The sequence below is a fragment of the Typopeltis vanoorti genome, chromosome 13 (assembly GCF_054136105.1).
Source record: "Typopeltis vanoorti isolate ZY-2024b chromosome 13, IOZ_Tvanoo_1.0, whole genome shotgun sequence".
NCBI lineage: Eukaryota > Metazoa > Arthropoda > Arachnida > Uropygi > Thelyphonidae > Typopeltis > Typopeltis vanoorti.
The window spans coordinates 126,553,722-126,574,157 of NC_143561.1; the positions used below are offsets into that span (position 1 = coordinate 126,553,722).

General features: G+C 34.8%; 1 protein-coding gene across 2 annotated transcripts in view; it reads right to left on the bottom strand.

Moving 5' to 3' along the window:
* Positions 1-20,436, bottom strand: part of LOC150100524 (cobalamin trafficking protein CblD) — a 164,710-nt gene that overhangs the window by 18,348 nt on the left and 125,926 nt on the right. For both annotated transcript variants that reach the window (XM_090402901.1, XM_090402903.1), the window contains exon 5: positions 19,084-19,174. In XM_090402901.1, the coding sequence (XP_090259027.1) occupies positions 19,084-19,174 (91 nt within the window). The remainder of the gene's footprint in view (positions 1-19,083; positions 19,175-20,436) is intronic.

Sequence of the window (20,436 nt, forward strand, 5' to 3'; positions counted from 1 at the left end):
CTTAACTATCTAATGTCAGTTCGGGGACACACTACCACACAGAGTTGTATATTTAAATACCCCATTAAAAGTAAGAGATGGTAACTGCAGTATATCATCAAGTCATTCTAAGATTCCTGAATTTTGCCATCCTGTCTAATTCATTAACAAAACAAGAGCTGTCAATTAAAATGTCAATGATGATTAGTCCGGTATACCACACAACTCACACATAGGTATGTTGTCACCCCCCTCAATAGGAAGAAGTATGTAAGTGCCTTCTATGAAGCTAACTTTATATAATAAGAGTCATGCCCTCTTTCTGCTTCCTTGAAACACTGCTACTATTGAGAAAATTAAACAGCTTGACAATCCCATTGCTTTTGTACTTTCCTATAAAACATGAGCTTATCTCATTCAATCCCTTTGGTGTAGTCAGTGTTGAAATAAAAGGGAAATCAAAAACACTTCGTCTGCCTCCTCTCATATCAATTCCTGTTGCATCAGTCAATGTATTATCTCCACCTGGATGATACACCCACAGTGATTGCTCAGTAATTCAACTAACCATTCTTCCTTTTACTCATCACTTGGCAAAATAACTCTGGGGTTTCATTTAGCCTGTTCACCTTATTTCTTCTCAACATGCTGGTCATTGCCCTTCTTAAGGGAGAGAGGCCACATACTACCCACACCAGCTGTCATACCTGTTCTTGAATTCATTCATACTACTTGCATACACCACTCTATGAGAGAAAATCTAGCTCTCAACCCTTCTTGATGGCATTCGTTCAACTTTCAAAAATGCTCTCTCATCCTTTCCCCACCTTTCATAAAATCAAAAATTGTATCTATTAGTATCCTGTATAACCCTTTCAGAAGTGAAAGTCTTAATCATATCACCCCCTCTTTCTCCTGTTTGCTGCACTGTTGATATTCTTCCCATCCAACAACCGATACCATGGTGCAGAACCCAGCATACTCCTCAGCTGGTCACAATTTCCCATTTTATAGTTCAGCATGTAACCTTTTCTGAATGGTTATTCATGAACTTAGCCACTTCCCAAGCGAGTACATCATGTTCACTGTCACTAACTGGAGGAAGAATAGTTATGTCTTTAACTGAAACCTCCTCTGATGCTATAATTAGATCTAACATTCATTGACCTCCAGTTCTGTCACATTCTGCTTGAGGAAGTTGTCTTGCAACAACTCAATAAATTCAGTTTTTTTCATTCTTCTCATGAGATTTTACTGCTACACAATCAATGCAAGGATAATTAACGTCCTCATTATGATTACTTGTTTTGTAACCATCATCTTTATTTTACTTGCATTTCTTCATCACTAGGGTTGTAACAACACCTCACTATGTACTTGATCTTGTTAGACTCCACATCACATCAAACTCACTGCCACGTGAAAAACTTACTAGAATTAGTCATAGATCTAAACTAACTGGATTCGAGTCACCCAATATCATTAGCAGTACATCCCCTCTTCTCCTCCTCAAAAATACTATACCCTTAATACTCAATACCAGTTATCCGTGTGTTAAGGCTTAAGTGTTGGGAATATTAGAAGCATTAAATACTACTTTAATCCTTTCCTAGTGCTGTTTCACTCCATTAAACGTTCATCATGAGTCAATACCAGTTATCTACTTCTGTTATCCAGTATGTCTACTTCTAATAGACTGGTCTCACTAATGCTTACAATCTGGGGTGCCAACATATTAAGCGAGGCAATAAATTATTATTATTTCGGGCGACTCCAGGAGTCCTTAGACTCATCGAGAGAGGCCCTAAACATGTCCACACAACTATGCGATTACATTCTCACAGTATCTATCATACCTTGTCTTGAACTCGTTCACCCTCATAGCACACACAACAGACTCTGGCAGTTTATTCCACTCATTTACCACTCTAAAAGTAAAGAACCCAGCTCTAACACCCATACTAACCACACTCTTGCCCAGCTTCCATAGGTGTCCCCTAGTTCTCCCACCACCAGTCCTGATCTCAAAAATATCCTCTGAATTAATCCTATAGAATCCCTTTAGCAATTTGAATGTCTCAATCATATCTCCCCTCCTCCGCCTATCAACTAGTTTCTGCAACCCACAAATCTTCAACCTGTTCTCATATGGTTCATTCCATAGACCTGTTATCATCTTAGTCACTCGCCTCTGGATCCTCTCCACCTCCTCCCCATCAAGAAGGAACCGAGGTGACCAAATCTGGGCACACTAATCAAGATGAGGTCTTATCAAGGCTCGGTACAAAGGTACAATAACTTGCTTGTCTCTGCTCGTCAAGGTATTTTTCAACAACCAAGTGAGTTGATGAGCTGATTTAGCTACTTTTGCAGTGTGTCCCCTAAACTTCATCTCCTTATCCACCAACACTCCCAAGTCCCTGGCCTCATCAATCTCTTGGAGTACAGTTCCACCAATGTGGTATACTGCTGCTAATCTTTTCACCCCAAAATGCATAACCTTACATTTTGTCACATTAAATTAACATCCATTCTCCTTAGCCCAGAACTCCAATCTATCTAAGTCATCCTGCAAGACTTTGACATCTTCTGCATTCACTATTGCCCTACCCAACTTTGCATCATCAGCGAACAAATGAATTGTTCCACTTAGATCCTTCCCTATATCTTTAATGAACAGATTAAACAGCAGTGGTCCAAGAACAGAACCCTGCGGCACACCACTAGTCACAGGCCATCTTTTGGACTCTACTCCTGAATTATACCCCCTTTGTTTCTGATACTCCTAGCATTCGTGTACAGACATAATGTTACCTGCATGCTTTCTTTTCTTGTATACTCTTCTCTGCAGTCTGCATGATACTGTTGGATAATTTGCAGATCTCTGTTCTTATCTAGTGCTTTATGTAGACATCCTTGCACAAGCTTAATAGGTCCAAACCAGATGAACACAAAATCTTTCTCTCCTCATGAGTGGGTATTATGGGCATTATTTCTATTATAATATCCACTCCCATCATTAACAGTTACATAACACGTCGCTCTTATACACAGATTCTCAACATTTCTCCCATCGCGATATACAGTAGTGAACATATTAATCCGAACACTCACATTTTAAAGAAAATTTTTAATTTCACAAGAAAATAAGTATAAAAATTCAATTCCAACTTTAATAATTTGTGTGCTCCTCTGTTGCTAATAAGTTCGTTAATTCACTTAGGCATGGACTCTACCAACACAGAACACATTTTTTCTTTCTGCACCTCGAAACCATACTTTTATAATGAATTGTATTAAGTTATCCTTTGTATCACAATTTAATTTTTCAAGTCTCTTTTTCACTATGGTCTACATATTTTCTATTGGATTAATATCAGGAGAGTTACCTGGCCAATGAAGCAATTGGATGTTATGATTTCCGAGGCACACTCACTTTTTTTGTAGTGTGGTGGAGCAAGATCCTGTTGGAAGGCAAGTTCTTTGTCCTTCTGGATCTGTGGGACCATTCTTTTTCTACTGGTCACTTTTCATCATACAGGCAACAAGTGATTCTGGACAGTCATGTGTAAAGCAACCCTGGAACATCTTTTTAGTTGGGTGTTTAAGAGCTTGTTGAAGGGGGTAGGAGAAGTCTTTTTTTTTTTTTTTTTTTTTTTGTCTGTGGGCAGTCCTCCCTACTTCCGACAATCTTCAACAGACTGTCATGTCAGAAACATTAATCCCACTAGCTGCCAAGCCTCTAAGTCTACAGGAGACTATCTTGGATTAATTTTGCTTTTCCTAACTAGTAAACAATCTTGAGTAAGTGTAGTTTCCTTAATTATATACATTTTCCTTTTCTGTCAGGAGAAAAAGGTACCTGGCTCCCTAAACCTCTTTAAAATTGCATTAACAGTACTCAAACCAACACCACACTCATTGGCAATTTGTCTTTGAGTCATGGATGTGTGCCGAGAAACAGTACATATTTTTGAACGCTTTCTTGGAGATATATCCATTTTATAGCTACACAAAATGAATAAAATACTACGAATGTCAACTTGTTTACAGTATTAAAAATATTATCAACCAAAATCAAGACGAAAAAATTCAGCTTGTTTGGGTTAATTTCTTCCCTAATGTACTTTCCCCTGACTCACTGCGTTAGGTCTCATATCAATTAATAATTTTTCAGGACTCCTGATACCAAATGCATTTGAGTGCTTTTGGTATCGAGCAGTACACAGCTTGTGCTGTGTACTGCTCGAGAGATTGCTGATCACTTTTCTTTATGCATGTCTCTGACAGGTACACAAAAGAGAAAGGAGGGGTTTTCTTTGCCTACTGCCTTTTGATTTTGTCATATCATCAACTTCAACAGTCATTCCACATTATATCCCTTCTACTCCCTTGAAAATTCTATATGCTTAGCCAGTCAAGACTGCATAACAGCTTTTTATCCTGTGCTCATTGAACTAATTTCATGATGCATGTTATCTGCATTTTTTCCTTTTGCATCCCCTGACTTATAGAAACAGTTAACTATATATATATAAAGGGTTAGCCTAAGCAAACTTCAGGACGTACTCTTCAAACCATGTAAGTATTTCAGCCATGATATTAAACTCTTCTTTCTGTAAAACTTTGAAAGTGTCTATTTCTTTTAGGCTAACCCTGTATTTAGTGATTTATCTCACAATATATGCACGCACGCATGTATGCAGGCATATTAAGCTCACCAGAGCTTCATATCCACGATTTTCCTCAACCCTACCTTCTTGTTGAACTTCTATTCTTGCTAGTTGTAGTTCATATCACCAATATTCCCTCTCCTTCCCCAATTCTCTTCTATCCTGAATGAAAATATATAGTTTCCTCTACTTTCTCTGTAACAATATTTCTTCCTGTTTAGATTTAAGAAAAAATAGTTTAACCACCAAACTGGCCATTATGGATCAAATACGCATCCTCATATGCTTCGTATTCATCATATATTTCAATGTATCAATGGTATTATAATTCTAATATGCACTTAGCATCCATGATAACCTTGACGTCTATAGACGTCTTGGCTGGTAGTAGCACAATTAGGACTAAAGAAAATGCAGTAATAAACAAGAATATTTAATTAGTTTTTGCTCACCCTTAAAAAACTGGTGGTTTCACATCGGGGCTTAACATAAAAATATATAAACAGATAAAAGTTGTCAAATGCTGAAAAGTGTGACAATAAATTCATGAATGAAAAAATTCATGAAAAAAAAAATGGATGTAGTCGCTTGGCATGCATTAGCTGATCTGCAGTTAATGAAGGTTAAAGTCGAAATCTACAAAGATTTTATGAGCGATTCTGTATGTCGATTAATTATAAGCCCTTGGTTTTTATTCAGTGACCTGTGTGAATGATTTTAACGGATTCATTTAGAAGTCTACATTAAAAAAATTTCTTCCAAATATGGCATGGTTGAAGAGCCCAAGTTAACAGCACAGTTAGTATTAGAAGTATGGTTAGCAAGACTAGATCTTTCTTTCATATTCAACATCTGCAACATGTTCCTTCTTTCTCACCTAAAATCCACAGCTTGTCTGTTCTATACAGGCAAAACCAAATGAGTATGGAATTCTATATATCCCTAGGTTTTGTAAAAGGAATGCTGTCCTTAGGGGACCTGAGGAGGCTGTGGACAGTTTGAATCAGCTTAAAAGTCACATCATCCTTGAGAAGCAATTTAGGCTGCCAACATATATTGAATGGCAATCAGGTCTCTGCACTGAACCTTTTGATCATTATAGAGCAGTAGGATGCAAAAATAAAATCTTGAAAAAAAGAAAAAATTCCAAGAAAAAAACTTTTTTTCTTGGAATAGCCATTAAGAACAAATAAATTTGAAAGAGTCTGAAGTTTGGTCTCGAGGTCTTCATCTTGTAAAATTGAAGATGTTCAATTCTTGAGGGCATGGATTGTGCCTACTTTTTGGAAAATATCAGGCATAAAGATAACATCGCATATGAGTAGACTTATGATACACCTCAAGAGAGACATCACTGTCAGGTTTCTTAGTGATGAGAACATCAAAGAAAGAGAGAATGAGAACATCATTCTCCATAGAAATATTCTGGTTTTGTGACCACTTTTATTAGAGAACTGTTTTTAAAAAAACTAAACAAGTACTAAAAAATAATCCGACAAGTTTCGTTAGTCATAAGACTCACATCTTCAGGGGTAAAGAGAACTAACAGTTTAAAGCACAAACTATAAGTTTGTGCTTTAAACTATTAGTTCATTTGTTGGTATTACAAACATCAAAAAAGTTCATTAAAAAAAAACGAATAACAGATCTATACAACCGTTAATGTGTGTTAGTTGGAGTCAGTGCTATCTGTTGTCGCATTCTGTGGTTCGCACTCACTCTGTCAGAGGTCTGAAGTGGGTAAATTTTTAATAAACGATGACCAAACTTGATTTAAAATCAAACCTTCATTTTTGTTGCATTGCATAGAAATTTTAATCATATTTCCTGCCTCTTTGAATTTTCTTGTGAAACAATTCTTATCAATATAGTGTTACACCCTGATACCTTAAGAATGTAGAATTCCCAGCTATCATGGTGTAACACGAAGAGAAAATAAATTAAAACCCCTCTATAAACGCTAATAGATGAATTATTTAGAAGAAAGAAAAATATTCTTGCATCCAAGTAAAATATAAAAAAAAAAGTGTTTGAAGAACTAAATAATAAAAGAATTACAGTTGTGATATAAAACAATTAGCTAAGTAAAACAGAAAAGATTAGTAATAAGAAATTATATGTGAGAGGCTAGAGATTAAAATATTAAGTAAATTCATAGAAAAATTTTGGAAAGGGGATTAAATTAGAGGCTAGCAAAAGAAAAACAACAGACTATCGCTCAGGATCAATTCCCGGATTTGAGACATTGTCATGGGCTCGCCAACCAAAGGATGTTTGGCAGAAAAACGCCACTCTAATTGGTCGGTGAAGTCGCATCAAGTAAGGGGCGGAGAAAAGAAATTAAAGTGGGTGCTGTTAGGAGTCAAGGTATAAAAGGGTTAGAACCCCCCCCCCCCACGAGGCTTTTTGCCGGATAGTTTCTTCACGAGTTCCTGAAGTGAAGTGGTTTTCCTGAGTGGCGGGATTGGAGTTAATCTCCGTCGTCACAACAAGGAAACAAAAGTGACCGGGATTTCGATTCCGTATTTCCTATGGTAAGAAACGAGGAATGCCATTTAGCTAAAGGAAAGAAGGTATTATCTATGTGTATCATAATCCAGTGACAACTATGAGAAAGGGAAATCTGTAAAGAAATCAATGTCCACGTGGCGAGTTTCACAGACATGGTATAGATGATTCTAAAGTGTGTTATTAATTCACCTACGAAAAGTAAGGATTGCATAAGCAGAGTTTAATGCCAAAAGAACTTAGGAGTAACAGATTATAAGAGAGATCATACCAGGATAGTACAATCGGAAAAAGGCAGAAGCCAATATAGAAAACTCAAGACAAGAAGGTACTGTAAAAATCTCGTTAACTGAAAATCGTCTGTAATTGTAATCATTATTCTATTACTGAACTGTTGAAGAGACTAAGAAATTTTATACTAGGACTTTAGTACATGACTGATTATAATGAAAGTATGCTTCTTAATATTAATATTATATAAGTAATTCATGTGTCCTGAGTATTATGCATGTGTATTGTAACGTATAGGAAAGTTTCAAATGCCAAAGTTATGTGTTAGTACAGTGAAAGGATAATTTAATCTACATAGCTTTGGATAGTTAAATAGAGTGAATTGATCATATATGTCCTTGTGCTACAGCATATATTCAGACTAATATAAGGTTAACTAAGGTGTTAATTAGATCTGGGATTATACTTATGATTTTATGTGTTGAATTTGTCATGGCAGCATGATCGCAATACCCATATAGTATCATAGCCAAATTACTTGTGATAAGCTAATGTTATTTTGTAAATATTTTCTTAGTATTGAATTGAATTATATTAGAAATTGAATTGTACCATGCTAATGAGTTTAATAAACCTTTGTTCATTGATAAAACAGTTGTCTGAAATTGCTGCCCAATGCACCACTTGAAAAACTTATGAACCTAATCACGCAGGAAATTAATGTGTAAAAAAAAAACGAGATAAAGTGTCACGACTGCAATATTGTTTCACATTCAGACATATTTTAGTACTTTCTCCTTGTTTCTGTATTTAATATCTCAAACTAAATGTCCCAAAAGGCGCAGTATAATATAAATATTAGGGACACTAAGGGGAGAAATAGCTGAAATATTTGTATTTTGGGGTGATATCTCGTGCATAGATAATAGAACATAGATAAGCAGAATTTCACTAGATAGAATAAAAATCATAAAATGGGACACAACAATAGGACATGTTTGTTCTATCCCAGAGTACATCATGACTGCTGGAAGCTGTGATATGCTAAGCCAGATTTATGTTCTCTCTTCTTTTGTATATCCTTCTGATGTTCGCTCATGCAGATTTTTTCCCCATTCTCCCTGTCTGGCCTACGTAGCAGATGCCACAGGAACAATGAATATTATAAACCCCTGGTGTTTTCATTGGGTGATGTGGGGGTTTCGAAGGATGAAGAGATCCTAATATTTTTTCAAGTGGCAGGCAAGTCACTTTTATGTTGTACTTATAGAGTAATTTGGCTAATTTATCTGTTACATTCTTGATATACGGAAGGGTGACTGTGTTCTTGAAGCCTTGGTTTGTTTTTTGTAGGTGCTGTGTTGAGAATTTTCTTAATTATCTTAGTTGTGTAACCATTCAGTTGTAGGATCTGTGTTAAATATTGTATTTCTTCTTTCTGCTTTTCTTCTGTACTGGAGATGTATGCTTTATCCCTTAAGGGATAAAGCATACATCTCCCTTAAGGAATAAAGCATTATCCCTTAAGGGATAAAGCATACAACATAATAAAAAAAAAACTTTTTTATTAGGCCTATTTTTTGCTTGGGGTGGTGGTGGTGGTGTGAGGTAGTATGAAGAAATTTTCCTGTGTTTGTTGGTTTCCTATAGATGGAGAATGATAACCTGTTTTTACTTTCATTTATTTCTATAAGGATGTCTAAGAAAGCAAGTTTATTTTCTTCTAGTTCCAGAGTGAATTTTATGTTTTGGATGTAAGTTATTAAGATAGTCTTTAAATGCAGTCAGTTTTAGTGCTGTTCCTGGCCAAATGATTAAGATATTGTCCACATAGCAGAGCCATACTTTTGGTTTTATGTGCCAGTTTTGTAAAGCATTATTTTCAAAATTTTCCATGTAGAGGTTTGCTGGTGAGAGGGGTGAACCCATTGTCTTTGTAAAGGAAGAACGTGTTTTTTATGCAATGTTTGTAGAGCTGTACAATGTCGGGTGGAAAGAGATTCTCCAGGATGTTTACTGTTCATATCTAACATGTCTGAAGGATCTATGTGTATATCTGTGCTGTTCTTAATGAACGATGTTGTTTTTCCTATATGTGGTAAAATCAATATACAGTGTAATATGCATAAAACTAGCCACATCACTGCTATCCGAACTTTGGAATAACATAGACACTATCACATATAATGGTGGCCGAAAAGAAAAAACACAGCCTAATTAAAAAATTCTATTCTCTTTTAAAAGAAAAAGAAAACTAAAAGAAACATTTAGATCAATCCAAAGTAGTTATTAACCTTTCCTCATCAAGAAGATTTCTTTCATCAAAGGATGAAAGAAATCTTCTTATGAAAGGCTTTAATTTTGCTGTAATGCCTCGACAAGTCCCGAAAACCGTTATCATAGCCCAAATTGAAAAAGGAATAAGAAATGTATCAGGAGATATAGCAGACCAGATCCGCATTCAAGGTACGGCACTACTATTAAATTGCAAATTACCACCAAAAAGCCTACAAAAAACAGAATTCGCAGCCCTTAATAAACTCCAATCAGATAAAAGCAGAGAAAGGCAATGCAACAGCGATTTTGAACTCAGAAGATTATAACAACAAAATGTAAAGCCTCCTTGAAGATTCCACTACCTACACAGCATTAGAGAGAGGCCCCACTTGGCAAATTCACAACAAAACTAATGACTGATCAAGAATATACCAAACTGGTCTGAGGAACTAAAAAGGAATTTACAATCAAAACACCTACTAGTGCCTAGAATATATGGAGTTCCTAAAATTCATAAAAAAAGATATACCACTAAGACCGATAGTAGACAGAAGGGACTCTCCAACCTCAAATCTGGCAAAACACCTTACAAACTTGATTTTATCACATATAGGAAAAACAACATCGTTCATTAAGAACAGCACAGACTTCATAGAGAAATTAAAGATATACACATAGATCCTTCAGACATATTAGTGAGTTTAGATGTTGTCAGCCTTTTCACAAAGATTCCAAGAAATGAAACAGTAAACATCCTGGAGAATCTCTTTCCCCCAGACATTGTCAAGCTCTACAAACAATGCATAAAAAAACATGTTCTTCCTTTACCAAGAAAAACTCTGGGAACAAAAAGGACTAGCAATGGGTTTCACCCCTCTCACCAGCAAAACCTCTACATGGAAAATTTTGAAAATAATGCTTTACAAAACTGTCACATATAACCAAAAATATGGCTCCGTTATGTGGACGATATCTTCATCATTTGGCCAGGAAGGGCACTAGAACTGACTGTATTTAAAGACTATCTTAATAACTTGCATCCAAACATAAAATTCACTCTGGAACTAGAAGAAAATAAAAAACTTCCTTTCTTAGACATCCTTATAGAAATAAATGAAAGAAAAACAGGTTATCATTCTCCATCCATCCACCAAAACCAACAAACACAGGAAGATTTCTTCATGCTACCTCACACAACCACCCCAAACAAAAAATAGGTCTAATAAAAACCTTAAGGGATAAAGCATACAACATCCCCAGTACAGAAGAAAAGCGGAAAGAAGAAATACAATATTTAACACAGATCCTACAACTGAATGGTTACACAACTAAGATAATTAAGAAAATTCTCAACACAGCACCTACAAAAAACAAATAAACAAGATTTCAAGAGCACAGTCACCCTTCCTTATATCGAGAATGTAACAGATAAATTAGCCAAATTACTCTACAAGTACAACATAAAAGTGACTTGCCACTTGAAAAAATATTAGGATCTCTTCATCCTCCAAAACCCCCACATCACCCAATGAAAACACCAGGGGTTTATAATATTCATTGTTCCTGTGGCATCTGCTATGTAGGCCAGACAGGAAGAATGCGGGAAAATCCGCATGAGCGAACATCAAAAGAAGAGAGAAAACATAATGATGTACTCTGGGATAGAACAAACATGTCCTATATTGATAAGAATTGTTTCACAAGAAATTTCAAAGAGGCAGGAAATATGATTAAAATTTCTACGCAATGCAACAAAAACCAAGGTTTGATTTTAAATCAAGTTTGGTCATCGCTTATTAAAAATTTACCCGTTTCAGACCTCTGACAGAGTGAGCGTGAACCACAGAACGTGACAACAAATAGCATTGTTTCCAACTAACACGCATTAACGGTTGTATAGATCTGTTATTTGTGTTTTTAACAAACTTTATTGATGTTCATAATACTTTTCATAATTTCTAGTTTGTGCTTTAAACTGTTAGTTCTCTTTATCCCTGAAGATGTTATTACGACTAACAAAACTTGTCAGGTTATTTTTTAGTACTTTAGTTTTTTAAAAAATGTTCTCTAATAAACGTGATCACAAAACTGGAATATTTCTATTGAACTTCTTAACCACAGAAACCTATGCATGAACATCATTCTCCATCTCTTTCAAGCTCTAATGTAAAGTTGATTGTAGGTTTGAAAGTGTTAAGAGAATGAAGAAATAACTTGGGAGGTCATATTTTCAAATAATAAACATGTCATCACCATATCTCCAAACAGCTCGTTTTTGAGTAGTTTTTGCTAGGAAAGTTTTTTTTTCAAAATATTGCATAAAGAGATCAGTTGGATCAGAGACAGCATTCAAACAAATCTGTTGACACCTGGTGGAAAAATAAGGTTTAACACATCATCTATGGGAACATTAGTAAACAGAGATACAGCAATCCCTCGATTAATGTGCTCCCGATTGGTGCGTCATTTTTTTCGATACATTTTTTCGTTTACTGAGCTTCTAAAATTCGATTATTGCGCCTATCTTGAAAATAAATGTTACAGATTTAAAAAATTTTTGATCTATACATTTTTTATAGCTAACTATTTAGAAAATCACTTACCAGGATGAAATAATTTAGTTACCGATTTGAAACATTTTACAAAGTTATCTTTTAATGGCATACTACAGCAATCCCTCGATTAGTGTGCCTAATGCATTCTTTAAAATAGTCACATTAATCGAAAATGCACTAATCAAATATAATAACCTATGGAAAAATGTATAATTCGTTCCTCAGATTTCTTTTTTGACCCCTAATTTTTTTTTATAAAAGAATTAGGGTATGTCTCAGGGTCAAGTTAAAGGAAAACCATGAAGCTGAAAGACAATAAAACATATTCAGAATATAAATTTATTATTCTACTTCTTAACAAAGAATTAAGCTAATGTAGTTTGGCAGGCATTTTGTTTCTTTTTTTCATACAACCGAAGGTATGGCCCTATTTGCTTCTGCTCTTCTGCAAATTTTACTGCTTTTCTTTTCATCAGGGTCAGCCTCAAAGCATTGCTGCTCAAAAACTTCGATATAAGAAAAATATTTTCAAATTGTTTCTGTGAAATCTCTTTTGGCTGACTACAGTGGTTAAATTTTCTTCATATTCTTCGTGATCTTCCCGCTGTGCATCTAAATTTAGCAGGTCTGAATCACTCAATTCTTCAGAATGAGATTTAATTAACTCTTGGACGTTATCATTGAAGGGAAGAAAGAAATGAAGGACGTACGAATTGGTCGCCAAAACGTGAAATCATGTGCTTTATAGATAAAATTTCCCAACTGCTATACAAGCAAAATAATTGTCACTTTAAAAAGTACAATGATCATAAAAGAGAGGCTGAATTTTCCGATTAACTTCTAATAAACAACTCATCCCAGAAGATGGATTGATTACCCTATTATCGGAATGGATTCTCCTTTTTGTGACATGCACATAAGTGTCGAAGGGTCTCGAATCTGTGGACATACTATAGTAGACATAAATTTTGGCGGTAAAAATTTGGAACATAGTATACATGGAAGTAGTGTAGTATGCCATTAAAAATAACTTTGTAAAATGGTTTAAATCAGTAACAAAATTATTTCATCCTGGTGAGTGAATTTTTAAAATAATTAGCCATAAAAATGTATAGATAGAAAATTTTTAAAATCCATAACATTTATTTTTAAGATGTATATAGGCACACTAATCGAATTTGGGTATCGAAAAAAAATGACGCACTAATCGAGGGATTACTGTATACTATTTCCATGTACACTATGTTCCAAATTTACAGCCAAAATTTATGTCGTCTGCTTTACATAGCATTTTGCTGATCATATCTCGTGCAATTGTTTCCCTTACTTTTTTATTTTAAATTATTTTCCTAACCTTTAATCATAAGTAAAAGAATTAGCGAGCAAAAAATAGACGTGTGAAAAGGATTCGAAAAGTAATCTGATTGGAAGAAAAACTTGAAATAATAAAGAAAATTATCAAGGCTAGTCCAGAGCAAAGATAGGACAAGAACACAAAAATGGGTGAATCAACTGCTGAATACAAAGAGAAAGGTAAGGCTGCTTCAAGTTCATCATGCATGCACTTGAAATCAAAGTATTATAATGATTGAATTAGAGAGACTTCTTTTTACATAGACCGAAGATTAACCAAAAATGGATCCTGCTAAACACTGGCCTTATTAAATCAAAAACATTGTCTCTTTGTAACCTGGAAAGAAAGGGCTATCACTGATAAAAAGAAGAATTCTATGTTAGTGCCGGGAGTGTTTCAAAAAGAGAAATAGCCTACATAATGTTCTAATCACAGGAGAAGCTATGTGCAGATAAGGAGATATCCAGAGATTTTGAAGAAAATTGTGTAAGAAGGAGACTATTGTAATCAACAAATATTTAATGTCAATGAAACCGGTCTTTTTTTTGGAAGCGAATGCCTTCAAAGACTTTTCTAGCCAAATCAGAGAAATCTCAGCCTGGTTATAAAGTCGCAAAGTCGAATGAAATTACTGCTAGCAATATGCGAGCCGTTTGGAAGCACATTGTGCAAATGATTTTAGAGGCTTTTCAAATGAATCTAATTTAATTAAATCTCATTCTGAGAAGTTGAGTTATTCCGACCTGCTAAATTTAGATACACAGTGGGAAGATCCTGAAGAATATGAAGAAAATTTAATCACTGACAAGCCCAAAGAGGTTTCACAGAAATAATTTGAAAATGGTTTTCGTACAATCGAAGTTTTTAAGCAACAATGCTTAGAAACTGACCCTGGTGAAGAGAGAACCAGTAAAATTTGTAGAAGAGGCAATAGGTCCATACCGTCAGTTGTATGAAAAAAAAGAAACAGAATGCCAAGCAAAATACGTTAGCTCAATTTGTTAAGCAGAATAATAAATTTATATTCTGAATATGTTTTATTGTCTTTCAGCTTCATATTTTTCCTTTAACTAGGCCCTAATTCTTTTATAAAAAAAATTAAGGGTCAAAAAAGAAATCTGAGGAACGAATTATACATTTTCCTATAGCTTATTATATTCGATTAATGCACCTGTTTTAAAGAACGCATTAGGCACACTAATCGAGGGATTGCTGTACTATGTTGAGACTTGCAAAAATGTCAGAGACTGATGTGTAATCTTGATAACTTCCAGGCAAAATGGGATGAATTCTTGATGTAAGAGTTAGGCAACTTTATGTGATGTCTTAATAGGCTATCCAGATGTTTTGATAAAGCATAAGTTAGAAAGCTGATGCCATTTATGATTGGTCTTAAAGGAAATTCAGATTAGGAGACCTGCAGAGTTGTGGAGGAATAGGATGTAGTGACATGAGCTCCCATAATTCCAGAAGCCAGTTTGGAATATTTTTAAGTAAATCATTAGTTTTTTCCATAAGTTGTCCACATAGGATCATGATCCAGAATTAATGGGTGGAAGAGTCAGAAAGCGAACATTTAATTTTATTATTATAATCTTCTGTATTCTGAAATCCTGTTATTTCCTTTGCTCTCAGAATTACAATATTTCTATTCTAATTAAGAGACAGAAAATTTTCTCATTCTAATATGGATATGTTTGATCTTGGAACCAAAATTTTAATCTTTACATCGATTATAAAGGGAGAAGTTTCACAATCCATAACAAGAAGCACATAGGCAAAGGCACAAAAGAATCTCAATGCACACATTTTCTTCAAACATTTTCTTGATGTACACTGGCTCTCCACTTCCAAGCCTTAGCAGACAACCTTTTCACTAAGATGTTGAAGTCTTCTGAAGTGGTTCTACGGCCTTCTACATCTGGAAGTCTATTATTTATTTGTGTAACATACAAGATCTACTAATCCAGTAACTACCTACAGACTTTATGCGCACCAATACACAGACAATGCATAATGTATCTAATGACATGTGTGATTAGCTATTATTTTATCAATTGATTAAAAAAAACATAGGTTGTTAGAGTATTCAGATCTTTTTGAATACTCTGTTCTCTACCACTTTTTCTGATGATAACTGATAGCTAATTGGCAGCAAAACATTTAATAGTTCATGTAATTTTTCTAAAAAATACATTTTTTCACTAGGATGTTTAAGGAGTCTTCTGAAGTACAGTATTTTTCGGACGATAAGACGCACCCCAAATTTATGAGACGATTTTTAGAAAAAGATATTTACAAATTCTTACTTAATTTTTATTTATTGTTACAATGATTTGTATTAGCAATATTCAGTTCATCTTCACTCTCGGTACTATCACTCGTCTCGTTAATGTCACCATTTGTATTACTTTCGTCTGAACTATTGTTGTCACTCCCTTCAAAAACTGCATCATCTTCGGTACCATCCATCGCATTACTTATCCTGCATTTCTTAAATGACTTTATAATCGTCTCTTCTTTCACAGCTTCCCATGAATTTTTCACCCAGGTACATACTGAAATTGTTGGCCGTTTCATACGTCCTGTTGCTGTAACATCATGATTTGGCTTTGCCATGCATTTGATCCACTCTTCCCACATAAAATGTTTGAATGGTTTATTAATAGATCCATCCAAGGGTTGTAATTGACTTGTAAGGCATCCAGGAATGACAGCTAATTCTGTATTCATTTCTTTTAGAAGCTTCTTGGTTGATTCTGTTTTATGCGCTCTGAATTGATCCCACACCAACATCGCAGGCTTTTTAAAGAACGCACCCGGATGTTTTGCCCATATCCTTTGCATCCATAATTTCATTCCTGTTTCATCCATCCAGCCTTTATCTTGAACGCCGATAATAATGCCACGACGAATTTCATCTGTTGGTAATGTTTTTCTCTTGAAGATTAACATGGGGGGTAGTTTTGTTCTGTCTGCGCAACAAGCTAAAACTATAGTGTAGTGAGTTTTTTCGTTACCTGTTGTTTTGATCACTATTGATTTGGTGCCTTTTGAATCTACTCTCCGATTTGAAGGAACATCAAAAGTTAGAGGCACTTCATCCATGTTCGCAATTTGATTAAGCTCAAAGTTAAATTTCCTTCTTGCTGATATGACAAATCTATGGAATTCTATAATTTTAGTTTCATAGTCAGCCGACATTTTTTGGGCTAGAGGTAGTTTTTGTATGCATGCATAACCCATGTATTTTCATAAATCTAAAGCACCAAGATGGCGATCCGGTAAAATCTAAAATTCCATCATGCCCATCGTTTCACTTCAAAAATTATCATTTTCGTAGAAACAGATATTCTCATGTTTCAATGATTTGTTACCCAATTTTTCATTTGTACTTCTAATTCTGGCCATTTTTCTAGGTGCGAATGGAATATTTTCTTGTGTTTACATAGCAGTTTTAATTGTTCCTCTTGTTTTCTCCACTCACAAACCTGTTGGTGGTGGACCAAAATGTCTTTCTGCTGCTCTGTTTTCATATTGTTTTGCATAATTTATCACATTTAATTTATAACTCACGTTATACGAGTCTTTTTTGTTTTACACTCATTTTTTCTAATTTTAAGATAAAAATGTTAACTTATAAAAAATAATTCAAATGAACCGTACAAAAGTGTATATGTTTACACACTAATGACTATTGACGCTCTAAATTGGTGATTCACCCACATACAGCGAGATAACTTAGGTACCTACCTTCAGTGGCATACTTACTAATTTTATTACATATTGTGCCAGTAATTGAACTTCGCTAACAGCCTCGGTACAGTGTAAAGATTCGTATTTTAATGTTATCTTCAGACCATAAGACGCACCCCAATTTCCGGTCGATTTTTCTATGTAAAAAGGTGCGTTTTATGGTCCAAAAAATACGGTAATTCATTCTACCATAAACAGAAACTTGGAATTTATACTTCAAGAGGAAGTCTGTTATTCATTTATGTAACATTCATACCCTGTACTAGTCTCATAGTGATCACATCAAAATTAATTCTCGACATTAATCTGTGTGTGCTTTATGTATAACCTTCGTGTTCTATTGTCAAATTATAATTTCCCACTATTTCTTTGGCCTGAAAAATAGAGAGAACATAGAAAACTTCAGCTACATTCTCAAGAGAGACAATATAGAATAAATAAAAATTTCAGCTATTTAGGAACAGTTTTTAGTGAACATGGCAAATTAAATAAGGAAATAGACAACAGAATAAGCAAAGATGGGATGGTGGGAAGCCTGCTGATTAGCCAAAACGCTAAACCAGCATATACAAAACTATATAAAACAGTGTTCAAACTAGTTTGAAGGTATGGATCTGAGAATTGGATTAGAAATAAAGCACTTGATCAAAGATTAGAGACTACTGATATGAGAGAGAGAGAGAGATTACAGGAGTGAACAGATGGCATGAATAGCAGAATCATATTAAAAATGAAGATATTAGAAAGGAACACGACACTGTCCAAAAATATGCAAGCTTTAGTTGGGCTGATTAAGTCAGATGTGCCTTAAAAGACCAAAATGTTAGATACAACAATACTGGAGTTCTGACAAGTGAAAACTGTTAATAGATTAGTAATAATATCATGTAATACTGTCATAGTAGCATGTAACCCCCCCCCCCGGAGGGGTGATAATGGTTTTGTTCTTAGGTATATTTATAAATATTTATAAATTGGAGACTACAGTTCATGTCTGAATAATTCAGAGAAGCATTCTCAGATGTTAAATCATTTATTCCAGGAATGTTCAGGACCTTTTATCCCCAACCTCCATTGATGTGACTGGGTTAACCACACTTTTAGGATACTGGTTGATCAGAATTGCATTATTTCTTTAATATATCTCATCTAAAACAGGTCTAATATTATGACATTACTTCTGGCTCACAGCACTTACTTATGGAACTTTATTTCTTTTAGAATTCAAACCTAGTTTTAGTATGAATGCTGATGGTGGAGTGAGTTATACAAATAATGTCAGAATCACCATCATTAAATGTAAGTCAGGCAGAACATGAAAACTAACATGCTTCATCACTGTGGCACATGTAGTTGTCATATCTCATCTTTACACAGGAATAGATGGAAGAAAATAATAGTACTGACACAAAAGCTATTACAAATCTAGGTTATTTTTGGAGTCAACTTTGGGAATGAAAGGCTCCAACTAATCTCAGAAAATATAGCTACATTCATTTACTCAAATTTTGAAAGCAGTCATGGGCTATGTATAGACGGCAATGGTTACAATTTTGAATTGTTTTCGACAATTACTTGATTATTGTGCTTTGAGGATGCTGATTTGGATCCAGCAAAAATATCAGCAGCTGAATAAATTTATAGTTCATTAATTTTTTTACCATTAAAACATGGCAAACATATTTTGCTAACTATAATTAAAACTTCCATAAAAGTTTTGATCTAATTCAACTCTCTTCATAAAAAATACCTTTTTTAATCAGCTGAGGACAATCTTGTGCTGTGCATTCCAGTATGTTTATTGGTGATGGTTTATTAGAAAGGGCCATATTGGAATCATCCTGAAAAAGTAAGATGAGATGAATTATTTTAATAAAATTATGAAGAGTACAAATATTTATTATTATTATTATCTGAAACCTCCAGGGAATCAAGAGAGGCTATCAATCATCCAATGTCACATCTTCTCTTAAATTCATTCACACTACATACACTCATTACCCCTAAAGGCAAACCACTTACTCACTGCTCTGTGAGAGAAAAACCTTGCTCTTACCCCTTTCTTGATTGCGAGCTAACTTCCATGGATGTCTGTGTTCTCTTCCCCACTTTCCATATAACAAAAAAATTTCAGACGATATTCTATAACATCCATTCAGAAGTTTATAGACCTCTACCATATCATCCTTCTTTCTCTTGTTAACCAGAGTTTGTAATCTGCATACTCTCAATCTATCCTCATAATCTAAATTCCATAATCCAGATCTAATCTTTGTAACTCTTCTTTGCATTTCCACAACTTCTTTGTAATCCTAGAACCCAGGAGATCAAATCTGCACATGGTAGTCCAGTTATGGTCTTATCAAGGCATTATAAAAGAGACAAAATGACTTATCCTTACATGTCAAAGTTTGCTTCAACATTGCAATTATTCTCTGAGTTGTATTTGCAACTTTTGCTGTGACCTTTGAACTTCATATTCCTATCCACCATTATGCCAAGATCCCTAGCCTCATCAGTTTCTTGTAGCATAACACCACTAATATAATATGCCGTTAAATTCTCATCACGCCAAAGTGCATAACTTACTGATTGCCATTTTCAATTACCCAAATTTTCATATGTATTTCTTCATCCCTTGGCAAACATCCATGATTGCCCTGCCTATCTGCATCATCAGCAAACAATTGCACATCTCCTGTTAGACCCTTTCTAATGTCACTAATGTATAATTGAAGAACAATGGCCCAAGAACTGAACCTGAGGCACACCATCACCTTAAATCTGGCAGATTCACACCCACCGTACATCACTTTTTGATATGTCTGCCAGCTATCCACTGATCCAAGTCAAGAGTTTATATTTCAATCCCATATTCTCCAGTTTATGCAACAGCCTTTTGTGTCATATCCCTATCAAATGCCTTAGCAAAATCCAATATTATAGTGTACCCATTCTCTTTATCCAACTCTGCCATAACATTGTTATAAAATATAAGCAAATTGCTAAAACATGAACTTCCTTTAGTAAAGCCATGCTGCTCCTTGCAGAGTATAGCTTGTCTACCCATTTCGGTATGTGAGTTCTTATCAACTTCTCTAAA